A 13,566-nucleotide genomic window follows, 5' to 3' on the forward strand; every position below is an offset into this window, starting at 1 on the left:
TAGTATCAAAAAGATGAGAAATAACAAGTGTTGGTGAGGATGTAGAGAAAAAGGAACCCTTGTGCACTGTTGGTGGGAATGTAAATTGGTGCAGCCACTATGGAAAACAGTATGGAGGTTCCTCAAAAAATTAAAAATAGAAATACTGTACAACCCAGTAATTCCACTTCTGGGCATTTACTCAAAGAAAACCAAAACAGTAATTTGAAAAGATATGCACCACTATGTTTATCGAAACATCATTTACAATAGCCAAGATACGGAAGCAACCTAAGTATCCATTGACAGATGAATGGTATAAAGAAAATGTGGTATACATATGCAATGGAATATTATTCAGCCATAAAAAAGAATGACACCTAGGGGCGCCTGGGTAGCTCAGTCGTTAAGCGTCTGCCTTCAGCCCAGGTCATGATCCCAGGGTCCTGGGATCAAGCCCCGCATCAGCCTCTCTGCTCAGTGGGGAGCCTGCTTCTCCCTCTCCCACTCCCTCTGCTCATGTTCCTGCTCTCACTATCTCTCTCTCTGTCAAATAAATAAATAAAATCTTAAAAAAAAAAAAAAAAGAATGACATCTTGCCATTTACAACATGGATGGACCTAGAAGGTAATACACTAAGTGAAATAAGTCAGACAGAAAAAGATGAATACCATATTATTTCATTTATATGTGGAAACTAAAAAACAAAACAAACAAACAACAACAAAAAAAACAGAAATGAACTCATAAATATAGAAAACTGGTGGTTGCCAAAGGAAGGAGTGGAAGGATGGGCAAAATAGGTGAAGGGGATTAAGACGTACAAACTGCCAGTTTTAAAATAAATCACAGGGATGAGAAATACAGCATAGGGAATATTGTCAATAATATTTTAATAACTTGTATGGTGACAGATACTAAGTATGTTTATTGTGGTAAGCATTTCATAACATATATAATTGTCAAATCACTATACCTGAAACTAATATAATATATATTGTATTCAACTATACTTCAATTTAAAAAAAGAATGTTATATAAATGACATTATAAGTACATAACCTTTTGACAGTGGCTTCTTTCACTCAGTATAATGCCTTTGAGATTCATTCAAGTTGTTGTATTAGTTCATTTCTTTTCTTGCTGAATAGTATTTCATTATATGGATAAACCATAGTTTGTTCATTTATTCACCCTTTAAAGAACATTTGAGTTGTTTCTGGTTTGATCAATTATGAATAAAGTTGCTATAAGCATTCATGTACATAAGATTATACTTCTTTAAGGTAAATACCCAGGAGTAGGTCATATGGTAAATGGGTAAGAAACTGCCAAACTATTTTTCAGAGTTGCTTTATCATTATGCATTTCCTCCAGCAAAGTATGAGGGTTCCAATTCCTTTATATCCTCACCAGCACCTCATATTGTCACCATTTTTCATTTTAGTAATTCTAATAAATTGTAGTGGCACCTTATTGTGGTTTGAATTTGCCTTCCCTAATGGTTAATGATGTTGAACATTTTTTCATGTTCTTATTTATCATATTTATGTCCTCTTTAGTGAAATACCTGTTCAAATCATTCACCCATTTTCATTTAGTTGTTTTTCTATTGTTGAATCTTGGGAGTTCTTTTTTTTATTATTATTATGTTATGTTAGTCACCATACAATACATCACTAGTTTTTGATGTGGTGATCCATGATCCATTGTTGTCGAATAACACCCAGTGCTCCATGCAGTACGTGCCCTCCTTAATACCCATCACCGGGCTAACCCATCCCCCCACCCCCCTCCCCTCTAAAACCCTGTTTGTTTCTCAGAGTCCATAGTCTCTCATGGTTCATCTCTCCCTCTGATTCCCCCCTTTCATTTTTCCCTTCCTTCTCCTAATGTCCTCCATGCTATACCTCATGTTCCACAAATAAGTGAAACCATATGATAATTGATTTTCTCTGCTTGACTTATTTCACTTAGCATAATCTCCTCTAGTCCCATCCATGTTGATGTAAAAGTTGGGTATTCATCCTTTCTGATGGCTGAGTAATACTCCATTGTATATATGGACCACATCTTCTTTATCCATTCGTCTGTTGAAGGGCATCTCGGCTCATTCCACAGTTTGGCTATTGCAGACATTGCTGCTATAAACATTGGGGTGCATATGGCCCTTCTTTTCACTATATCTGTGTCTTTGGGGTAAATACCCAGGAGAACAATTGCTGGGTCATAGGGTAGCTCTATTTTTAAATTTTTGAGGAACTTCCACACTGTTTTCCAAAGTGGCTGTACCAACTTGCATTCCCACCAACAGTGTAAGAGGGTTCCCCTTTCTCCACAACCTCTCCAACATTTGTTGTTTCTTTCCCTGTCCATTTTTGCCACTCTAACTGGTGTAAGGTGGTATCTCAGTGTGGTTTTGATTTGAATTTCCCTGATGGCTAATGATGATGAACACTTTTTCATGTGTCTGTTACCCATTTGTATGTCTTCTTCAGAGAAGTGTCTTTTCATGTCTTCTGCCCATTTTTTGACTTGATTATTTGTTTTTTGGGTGTTGAGTTTGAGAAGTTCTTTATAGATCTTGGATACCAGCCCTTTATCTGTAGTGTCATTTGCAAATATCTTCTCCCAATCTGTGGGTTGCCTCTTGGTTTTGTTGACTGTTTCCTTTGCTGTGCAGAAGTTTTTTATCTTGATGAAGTCCCAAAAGTTCATTTTTCTTCTGTTTCACTAGCTTTGGGAGATGTATCTTGAAAGAAGTTGCTGTGGCCGATGTCAAAGAGGTTACTGCCTATGTTCTCCTCTAGGATTTTGATGGATTCCTGTCTCACATTGAGGTCTTTCATCCATTTTGAGTTAGAGAATGGTTGAGTTTCATTCTTCTGCATGTGGCTCTCCAATTTTCCCAGCACCACTTATTGAAGAGACTGTCTTTTTTCCATTGCATGTTTTTTCCTGCTTTGTCAAAGATTATTTGACCATAGAGTTGAGGGTCCATATCTGGGCTCTCTATTCTGTTCAGTTGGTCTATATGTCTGTTTTTATGCCAGTACCATGCTGTCTTGGTGATCATTGCTTTGTAATATAGCTTGAAATTGGGCAAGTGATCAAAAACTTCCCAAAAACAAGAGTCCAGGGCCTGATGGATTCCCTGGACAATTCTACCAAACATTCAATGAAGAAATAATACCTATTCTACTGAAGCTGTTTCAAAAAACAGAAACAGAAGGAAAGCTTCCAGACTCATTCTATGAGGCCAGCATTACCTTAATCCCCAAACCAGGCAAAGACCCCATCAAAAAGGAGAATTTCAGACCGATATCCCTGATGAGTATAGATTCCAAAATCCTCAACAAAATCCTAGCTAATAGGATCCAACAATACATTAAAAGGATCATCCACCACGACCAAGTGGGATTTATCCCCGGGATGCAAGGGTGGTTCAACATTCGCAAATCAACCAATGTGATAGAACACATTAATAAGAGGAGGGAGAAGAACCATATGGTCCTCTCAATTGATGCAGAAAAAGCATTTGACAAAATACAGCATCCTTTCCTGATTAAAACTCTTCAGAGTACAGGGATAGAGGGAATATTCCTCAAGTTCATAAAATCCATCTATGAAAAACCCACAGCGAAAATCATCCTCAATGGGGAAAAGCTGAGAGCCTTTCCCTTAAGATCAGGAACATGACAAGGATGCCGCTATTGTTCAACATAGTACTACAAGTCCTAGCCACAGCAATCAGACAACAAAAAGAAATAAAAGGTATTCAAATTGGCAAAGAAGAGGTCAAACTCTCTCTTTTCACAGATAACATGATACTTTATGTGGAAAACCCTAAAGACTCCACCCCCAAATTACTAGAACTCATACAGCAATTCAGTAATGTGGCAGGATAAAAAATCAATGCACAGAAATCAGTTGCTTTCTTATACACTAACAATGCAACTGTAGAAAGAGAAATTAGAGAAACAATTCCATTTACAATAGCACCAAAAACCATAAGATACCTTGGAATAAACCTAACCAAAGAGGTAAAGGATCTATACTCTAGGAACTACAGAAGAGTCATGAAAGAAATTGAAGAAGACACAAAAAGATGGAAAAACATTCCATGCTCATGGATCGGAAGAATAAACATTGTTAAAATGTCTATGCTACCCAATGAGAGACGATGGACTCTGAAAAACAAACAGGGTTCTAGAGGGGAGGGGGGTGGGAGGATGGGTTAGCCTGGTGGTGGGTATTTGGGAGGGCACGTTCTGCATGGAGCACTGGGTGTTGTGCACAAACAATGAATCATGGAACACTTCATCTAAAACTAATGTTGTAATGTAAGGGGATTAACATAAGAATAAAAAAAAAAAGGGAAAAAAAATGTCTATGCTACCCAGAGCAATCTATACCTTCAATGCCATCCCCATCAAAATTCCAATGACATTTTTCAAAGTGCTGGAACAAACAATCCTAAAATTTGTATGGAATCAGAAAAGACCCCAAATTGCGAAGGAAATGTTGAAAAAGAAAACAAAGCTGGGGGAGTCTTGGGAGTTCTTAATATTCTGGATACAAATCCTTTGTCATATATGTTTTGCAGATATTTTTTCCTAGTCCATATCTTTTCTTTTTTTTTTTTTTAAAGATTTTATTTATTTATTTCAGAGAGAGAATGAGAGAGAGCACATGGGGGGGGAGGGCAGAGGGAGAAGCAGACTCCCTGCTGAGCAGGGAGCCTGATGCAGGACTCGATCCTGGGACTCCAGGATCATGACCTGAGCCGAAGGCAGTCGCTTAACCAACTGAGCCACCCAGGCGCCCTAGTCCATACCTTTTCTTTCTCTTAATAGTATCTTTTACAGAGGACACATTTTTAATTTTTTTCCAATAAAAATTAGAAGGATTTTTAATTTTCAAGTCCTTTGAGAAAGCAAAACTAATGCAACACAAATTGAAAGATCTAATTAATAAATTTAACAAGCCTAAGTAATTTTGTACATAAATTAACCCATTTATTATAGGCTATCAATGTTTCAAATGGTGGAGCTTCTACCGATCTTTCAACTCCTTCAGTCGTCTTGATGGCAGAATTTACTGTGAGGGCAGAAGTGGTGTTGTAGATCCAGGCACCATCAGCGACGGTTTTCATGCAGGAGCCACAATGCCAGATCCCCACAGATAGTCTTTTCATCTTGGTTTTGCCACGGAAGGAGCAAGGATACTTGGCATGCTGGCTTATTTCAATCTTTTTCACCGTTTTCCTGAGGGAGGCACCATAACGGTCCTGTATTTTCACCCATGATTCCGACCTTCTTGGTGCATTTAGCCATGTCTCCCACAAACTAGGTCTGAGCCCAGAGAGCACACATTTTTAATTTTGATGAAGTTCCATTTATCCTATTTTTCTTTTGTGATCATGCTTTTGTGTCATGTCCAAGATCTCTTTACCTAAACTCCAGGTCATGAAGACTTTGTCCTTTGTTTTCTTCTAAAATTTTTATAGTTTTATGTTTTACATTCAGATCTATGGTTCATTTTAAGTTGATTTTTTTTTTAAGTAGGCTCCACATCCAGCCTGGAGCCCAGCATGGGGCTTGAATTCACAACACTGAGATCAAGACCTGATCAAGATCAAGAGTTGGATGCTCAACAAACTGAGCCACCTAGATGCCCCTTAAGTTGATTTTTTATACAGTGTTTGAGGTTTAAGTCAAAGTTTTTTGTTTTTGGGTTTTTGTTTTTGTTTTTGTTTTTTGCATATGGATGACCAACAGTTCTAATACCATTTTTTTTTTAAAGACTGGCTTTTCTCTATTGAATTTCCTTTACACCTCTGTCAAAAATATAATGGTCTTATTTATGTGGACCTGTTTTTAGACTCTATTTTATTGACTTATGTGTCTATCCTTCTGTCAGTCCTGTTGGGTTTTAAATAATTAAAAACTATTTGTTATACCCATATTATACAAATAATAGTAACAACTACCACTGGGAAGACATTTAATTACCTCTTCATAATACACTGCTGCCATTTCAAAGTTCTCATTGACTTCTGCTTCAAATGCAAAGAGTCGAAGTTGTTCACTGCTTGTATAAATGGTTGAAACAGCGCCCTGGGTATCATCTGGCATGGTCTTGACAACATCAAGATGTTAAACAAAACAAAGCAATTACAAGTAGAGAGTCTTATAAGAATAAACTAGATGTGAGACCGCAGTTATGAGGTTGAAAATGCTATTGGGGTTTCTTATAGTCTTGCCAATAATAGTAAGAGTGAGAATGAACCAAGAGAGAAATATCAAGGGTGAAAGAGAGGCTCAGGTATCTGAATACCAACAATCTAAACTCACAGAAGTGAGTAAAAATTAATTTGGGCAGAACTGTTCTCCTCAACCTTCAGGGAAGTCAAAATCTCTAAGTAAGCTTCCTTCTACCTCAAACAGCTTCCTACATTTTCTCTAGTGTATGGGACAAATATTATCATTTTCAGTTGCCATGACATGAAGAAGGTTGGCAAGCACTAGCTAGAGTCTTCAAACATCAAAAAAAACAGGAGATTAAGGGTAAAGCTTTGGAAGTTGTTTCTGTAGTTTTAGTGAGATATGTAAGCAAATCCCAAAAAGGAAACATTTTAGAAATAGCCAGAAAGGTAGGAGAAAACCCAGAAAAATATTATACCCTATGTACCCATCCAGGAAAGCAGTTCTGGTATAATAAGTAATCTCCTGGATCAGAAGTTATTGCCAAGGAAGATCGCCCCAAATTCTTTAATTAAAAGTAAAAAAATTATCAGTGACATTAACAAGTAGAGTTGTTAAGGGATGTAGAGAGTAAAGCTAAATTTGAGATGGGCCAAAGAAAGCTCCTGATCATGGATTAATGCCTCTGTTCTTTGTTTTTTGTTTTTTTTTTTAAAGATTTTATTTATTTATTTATTTGACAGAGAAAGACACAGCGAGAGAGGGAACACAAACGGGGAGTGGGAGAGGGAGAAGCAGACTCCCTGCCGAGCAGGGAGCCCGATGCGGGACTCGATCCCGGGACTCCAGGATCATGACCTGAGCTGAAGGCAGTGGCTTAACCAACTGAGCCACCCAGGCGCCCTGTTCTTTGTTATTTTTAATTTTAATGATCTTGACCTCCAAATCCCTCCAGCAACACATTTCATTGCCCAAACCAGAAATACTCTACCTCTAATATCCCACTCCCAGAATCTGCGTTACAAGCCTTCAGTCTTTTTGTCACTTAATCCCCTGAAAACTGCTCTCTGATTTCATTTCCTTCATTTCCAATATGCCTATCTTTCCCAATGGGTAAGCCTGGACCACATGATCATCCACTCATACTACTCTCCCACCAGCACACTCAGGTTCCAGGCATCCTTGTCCTTCTCCTGCACTTGGTCTGAAGACTCCCAAATTAAAACAATCCTACTATCTGACTTCTTCATTCTTAGACAAGAGCTGCTAACAGGTCCTGAGGAAAACTGCATATACAAAGAAATATCTGAGCTGCCACAGATTCTTTGGCAGTCAGCCTTAGCTGGAGGCCTTTCATACTCTCCGCAATCTATGTAGTTGTCCTTGTTCAACAACATATTCCATTATGCTATGATGCAGTATCTAAATTTTCTTCTCTTTCTTCAGGCTTTTATTCAAACATTATTCCCTTCACTGTCAGTAAAAACATTACTTCACAGAGGAAATGGAAATCATTAGGCCAGAAATCCCTCAACTTATGAACCCCACATTGGAAGAGTTTATTTCTGCATCCATTGTATCTCTTTCTTTTCAGTCTGAGGAAGAAGCATCACATCCTTCTCTGTTCTTGATCCTTTCCCACTTGTATATACCCTGGCTTACCATCAATTATTCTCTCTTTCCTTCTATTTTCAATTTCTTCCCATCTGCTGACTCCTTTTCCCAAACCTATGGACATGCTAAAGGCATCACCAGCTTAAAAAGAAAATCTTTATAATTTCTAGCTTCTACTTTCCCCCTCCTTCCTTTCATCTTCCAACTTATTGAATTTATATTCATCTGCTTCCTAATCACTCATTTACTCCATAATTCATTATAATTTGAATCCATTCCATTAGCTCACTGATATTACTATGTAAAAGTTAATAACCTCCTTATTTTCAGATTCAATGAAAACTTTCAAATTTTGTGTTTTTTCCCCCAGTTTTATTGAGATATAATTGATATACATCACTGTGTAAGTTTAAGGCATACAGCATAATGGTTTGACAGACATGTATTGTAAAATAATTACCACAATAAGTTTAGTTAGTATGCATCATCTCAAATGGACACAATAAAAAGAAAAAAAAGAAAAATTTTTTCTTGTGATAAGAACTCTTAGGATTTACTCTCTTAACAACTTTCACATATATCATACAACAGTGTTAACTCTAGTCATCATGCTGTACATTACATCCCTAGTACTTGTTTATCTTGTAACTTGAGGTTTATACCTTTTGACCACCTTGTTCCAATTCCCCCTCCCCATGAACTACTAGGAATATTTGACATTGTTGACTACTTTTTCTTCTTAAAATTCTCTTCCCTTAGCTTCTGTGATACCACTGTCTTCTGGCTCTTCTGCCTTTTTAACAATTCACTTATCTCCTTCATTAATTCTTTTACTCATCCATCCCTTAAATGCTGGTGTTTGATAGGGTTCCACTGACAGCTCACTTCTCTCTTGACTCATGTTTTTCTCAGCATCTTCATCTATGACCATAGTTTAACTAGCATCTACAGGCATATTGTCTTTTATTGAGCTTTACAGATATTGTTTTTTGGTTTTTTTACAAATTGAAGGTTTGTGGCAACTCTGTGTCAAGCAAGTCTATTGGTGCCATTTTCTAATAGCATTTGCTCACTTTGTCTCTCTGTGTCACAGTTGGGTAATTGTCAAAATAATTCAAGCTTTTTCATTGTTAATTATATTTGTTATGGTGATCTGTGATCTCAGGTTAGGACTCACTGAAAGCTCAATGATGGTTAGCATTTTTTAGCAATACAGTATTTTTTAACTAAGGTATGTACATTGTTTTTCTAGACATAATGCTATTGCACACATAATAGACTACAGTATAGTGTAAACTTTATATACACTGGGAAACCAAAAAATTCATTTGACTTGCTTTATTGTGATATTTGCTTTACTGTGGTGGTCTGGAACCAAACTGTCAATATCTCCAAGGTATGCCTATATATACTCATGTCTCCCCAAATCTCATCTACAGCTCAGATCTCTCTCTTGAGAAAAACCTCATAAGAACCAATGTTCAAAAGTGATTTCAACATCACCCGCCTCCTACCAAATTCACTTGTGTTGTATTTCTTGTCCTGGTTAATGGTACTACCAGCTACCCAGTCATTGAGCCTTAAACTTAAGAATCTTTGACCCCTTTATTACTACATTAATAACCAGTCAACACCACCAGTTTCACCACATCTAACCCACCTGACATACTGCTATGAGTGTTTTTCATAAAATGTGGATCTGATCATATTATTCCACTTATAAAATAATTAAATTTATTGCTTCCAAATGCTAATAAGGGAAAAAGTCAAAACTTCTTTGTGTGGCATATAAGGCTTCCATCCACATTCTCAATTCCCCTACCTGGAACTGATCCCTGGCTTCACCTCCTACTTCTATGTCCCTTAACCACTTCAACCTCTGCTCCTAAACTATATGCAGTTTCTGTATATGCCATACACTTCCAAGCTTCCAAGCTTTTGTGATATTCCCTATGACTCAAATGCTCTGAAACATCTCCCTGGAGAACGTTTTAGCCTTCAGGCTCAAGCCACAGCTCTTCTGTGAATCCTTTCCTGACAGGTCTCAGGGTGAAGTTGATCACTCTTTCTTTAGGCATCCCCTAACCTGCTCTACCATAGACACATCCCTATCACAGCACTTACCTCGCCCTACTGCACTTATTTGTATTTGACGTCTCTCTCCTCTACTAGACAGGGATTCCTTGGGGGCACAAGGCAACAGTAATTACTATCTCATGCTCAATTCTCAAGAGAATTTATCCAAATCATCTGTGCCCAAGGTGGGATTGTTTTCTTAATCCTAGGATATCAGATATCCTCACCTTCCTCTTCCAGAAAGGCTGGACAAGGTGAAAGAAAAAGTAATGGTGACAGAAGAAAACAACAGTAAAGGAAAAAAACATAGAATAGAGGGCTTGAGGAAGCATGGCTACTTAGAGACTACCAAGGGGACAAAAAGACTTTGATTTTTGTCATTTTTTTCAAATAAACCACAACTGTATACATTTTAAAATGAGCAAATGAAGACAAGATGCAAGCTGTGCAAGTATAGATAGAAACAGACAAATGGGAGAAGAGCAGGCTATCAGTCAAATAGAAAAGGCCTGTTTAGGGGCAACTGGGTGGCTCAGTGGGCTAAGCATCTGACTCTTGATTTGGGCTCAGGTCATGATCTCAGGGTTGTGAGATTGAGCCCTGTGTGGGGCTCCGCAATGGGCAGGGAGCCTGCTTGGGAGTCTCTTCTCTCCCCCTACCCCTCTGCCCCTACTCACCCACCTCTCTTAAAAAAAAAAAAAAAAGAGGGCGCCTGGGTGGCTCAGTTGGTTAAGCGACTGCCTTCGGCTCAGGTCATGGTCCCGGAGTCCTGGGATTGAGTCCCACATCGGGCTCCCGGCTTGGCGGGGAGCCTGTTTCTCCCTCTGACCCTCTCCCCTCTCATGCTGTTTCTCTCTCTCTCTCAAATGAATAAATAAATAAAATCTTAAAAAAAAAAAAAAAAAAGAAAAGGCATGTTTGAAGTATCATTGTCATTCAGGTATATCTGAAAGCTCATAATGTTTCTTAGTTTTGATTGCCAATCATGGAGAGCAAACTGAGAATTGCACACATTCACAGAATAAATAGATGATTTTTGTTTTATAATTTATTTATTTATTTATTTTTAAAGATTTTATTTATTTGATAGAGAGAGACACAGTGAGAGAAGGAACACAAGCAGGGGGAGTGGGAGAGGGAGAAGCAGGCTTTCCCGCTGAGCAGGGAGCCCGATGCGGGGCTCGATCCCAGGACTCCGGGATCATGACCTGAGCCGAAGGCAGATGCTTAACGACTGAGCCACCCAGGCGCCCCTTTGTTTTATAATTTAATTAGCTGATTTTATATATTTCTTTCATCCATCACATTTATGACAGTTATGAAAGTTATTATGCCAGGAAATTGAATTATTCTCTCTTGTTCTCCCCAAAATTAGTTTTATAATTTAGGCAGTTTCTTATTCACTTTTGTCAGTGCCTAGCACAGAGTAGACACCTCATAAATGTTTGCTGAATGAAGGAAGAAAGGAAGCAAGGAAGGAAGGAATCATTCAGAGACCCTGATGTCCTACGGAGAAAAGTAAGGGCTCTTAGTTCTTGAGCACCTACCTGGTTTAAGGCCACATGCATCTGATCCACCAAGAACACATAGAGCTCACTAATAAATGTCTGCAGTTCCTCCTGGCTTTCAAATGATGTTGTCTTCAAATACTTCTCTCTCACAATCTTTACTACGGCATGCTGTAAGAGACATTGATCATCCATTTGATTATAAAGTCCAGCACCATGCTGACAACACAGGCTTCCCTTGAGCTTCTTTCTGGTCTAAGGCTCATCAGAACTTCGGAAAGTGATTGATTTCTCCCTTGGTAACTGCTAGAATGTCAGGTCTCTGATTTTCCACCAATCAACATACTCTGCATGACTTCTTTTCTTGATGTCATCTCTAATATGGTCAATGCAGAACTCATATCATTTGAAGAGAGCCATAGAGCCAAAGAAGACCTCAGCATTAGGTTTATACATTATATCTCTCATGGTGACCACATGATACAAGAGGAAAAAGCCTGATTTGACAGTCTGGAGAATGGGATTCTAGTTCTAATCCTGCCACTGTACAACCTCAAAAATTAAAGTTACTACCTCATTTTCCTCATTTGTTATATGGATGTGTACTTCTGGTCTTATTATCTTACTTCAGAAGATGATTGAGAAGCCAAAGAAAGATAACAGGTAGGTGGTGAAGCTTAAATTGCTGTGCAAATAACATATTGCTATAGCCATGACAGCTCCCCGCCCCCCCCCCCCAGCTAAAATTATTGCCAGGTTTTGTACTAAGCACTTTCCATGCATCATATTATTTAATTCTCATAATGATCCCATGTGATAGTGTTAGTATTATTGTTCATAGTTACACAAAGAAATTAAAGCTCAGAGAGGCGAAGTCATTTGACCATCCAGCTGCTAATGGTAGAACCAGGAATCAAATTAAGTTGTGACTATGCCACCTACTGAGAAGAGCTCCTCGCCTCCATGAGCGTCAGTTGTTTTTCACCCTATTACTTCCATGTTCTTTCTTTGTATCTGTTAAGTACAGTACAGGAAACATAGTAAATGTGCACAGAGAGGCAATCCAGTGTAGCAGTTAAGAATGTGAAATTCTGGAGCAAGAAGGCTGCCTGAATTTGAGTCCCATCTTTAACTTTTACTAGTTCTATGACCTTAGGGAAATTACTTAACCAATTAATATTGCATTTCTCCACCTGTAAAATGAGGAATATCTACCTCATAGGGTTATTCTTAGGATTAAATTAGTAAAATACGAAACATTTAAAAATTTGTCTGGTGGGGTGCCTGGGTGGCTCAGTCATTAAGCGTCTGCCTTCGGCTCAGGTCATGGTCCCAAGGTCCTGGGATCGAGGCCCACATCGGGCTCCCTGATCAGCGGGAGGTCTGCTTTTCCCTCTCTCACTCCCCCTGCTTGTATTCCCTCTCTTGCTGTGTCTCTCTCTGTCAAATAAATTAAAAAAAAATTTTGTCTGGTGTACAGCAAACACTCAATAAATGTTAACCATTATTATGTAGGAAATTATTAAGTAAATATTTCTCAAATCTTAGTGATTCTGTGGACTATGGAAAGGTAGGTAATGGAAGACAGAGAATTAGTCATGGAATTAGTACCAGGTACAGAGTTTTTGCCTGCTACAGTAACATGAAACCTGGCTCAAAATCTGGCCTAGCCTCAAGTAAAGACTTAGTTTCTTAAAAGCTCACACTTGGAATGGATACTTAACCATTCCAAGGCTTTCCACAAGTGGAGCTTCTCATATTCTATCAGACAGAACATAACTCTTGGCACCAACAGCAAGAATGGTGGAAGCGTAGCAGAACATGACCAGAGAACAACTAATAATTAGGAATGTAGAGAAGATGCTTCATAAAAATCCACTGAACAATTAAAGGAATATTTACCTTGAGTTGTTCTTTGAAAGCAAAGTATTTTCCAGAGCAGTTAAGTTCATAGTTGAGCAGGCACTTCTGCTCCTCCATGGTTTCACTATCCATATCACTCCCCAGTTTGGCCACCTGTTTTCCAAACATCCTATGATACTCATCCAGAATAGCTCTAGATATATTCTTGATCTGCATGTGGTAGTCACTCACCGCCTAGAAAAATACAAAATGTCTTGTAAAGAGGCCTTGAAGAGATCAAGATATATAATGGACTCTGAAACTGGTTGGGGTTTTATAT

General features: G+C 38.4%; 1 protein-coding gene across 19 annotated transcripts in view; it reads right to left on the reverse strand.

The window, feature by feature from the left end:
- Positions 1 to 13,566, reverse strand: part of CFAP70 (cilia and flagella associated protein 70) — a 125,156-nt gene that overhangs the window by 36,900 nt on the left and 74,690 nt on the right. For 18 of the 19 annotated variants that reach the window (XM_064594808.1, XM_064594812.1, XM_064594807.1 and 15 more), the window contains 3 exons: positions 13,287 to 13,481; positions 11,424 to 11,555; positions 5,995 to 6,120 (listed from right to left, as the gene is read on the reverse strand). In XM_064594808.1, the coding sequence (XP_064450878.1) occupies positions 5,995 to 6,120; positions 11,424 to 11,555; positions 13,287 to 13,481 (453 nt within the window). The remainder of the gene's footprint in view (positions 1 to 5,994; positions 6,121 to 11,423; positions 11,556 to 13,286; positions 13,482 to 13,566) is intronic. The other variant, XM_064594810.1, reaches the window with a different exon arrangement.

This window comes from Mirounga angustirostris, unplaced genomic scaffold (genome assembly GCF_029215605.1).
Source record: "Mirounga angustirostris isolate CCGP_5_RB_7025 unplaced genomic scaffold, mMirAng1.0.hap1 SCAF_6, whole genome shotgun sequence".
NCBI classification, from domain to species: Eukaryota; Metazoa; Chordata; class Mammalia; order Carnivora; family Phocidae; genus Mirounga; species Mirounga angustirostris.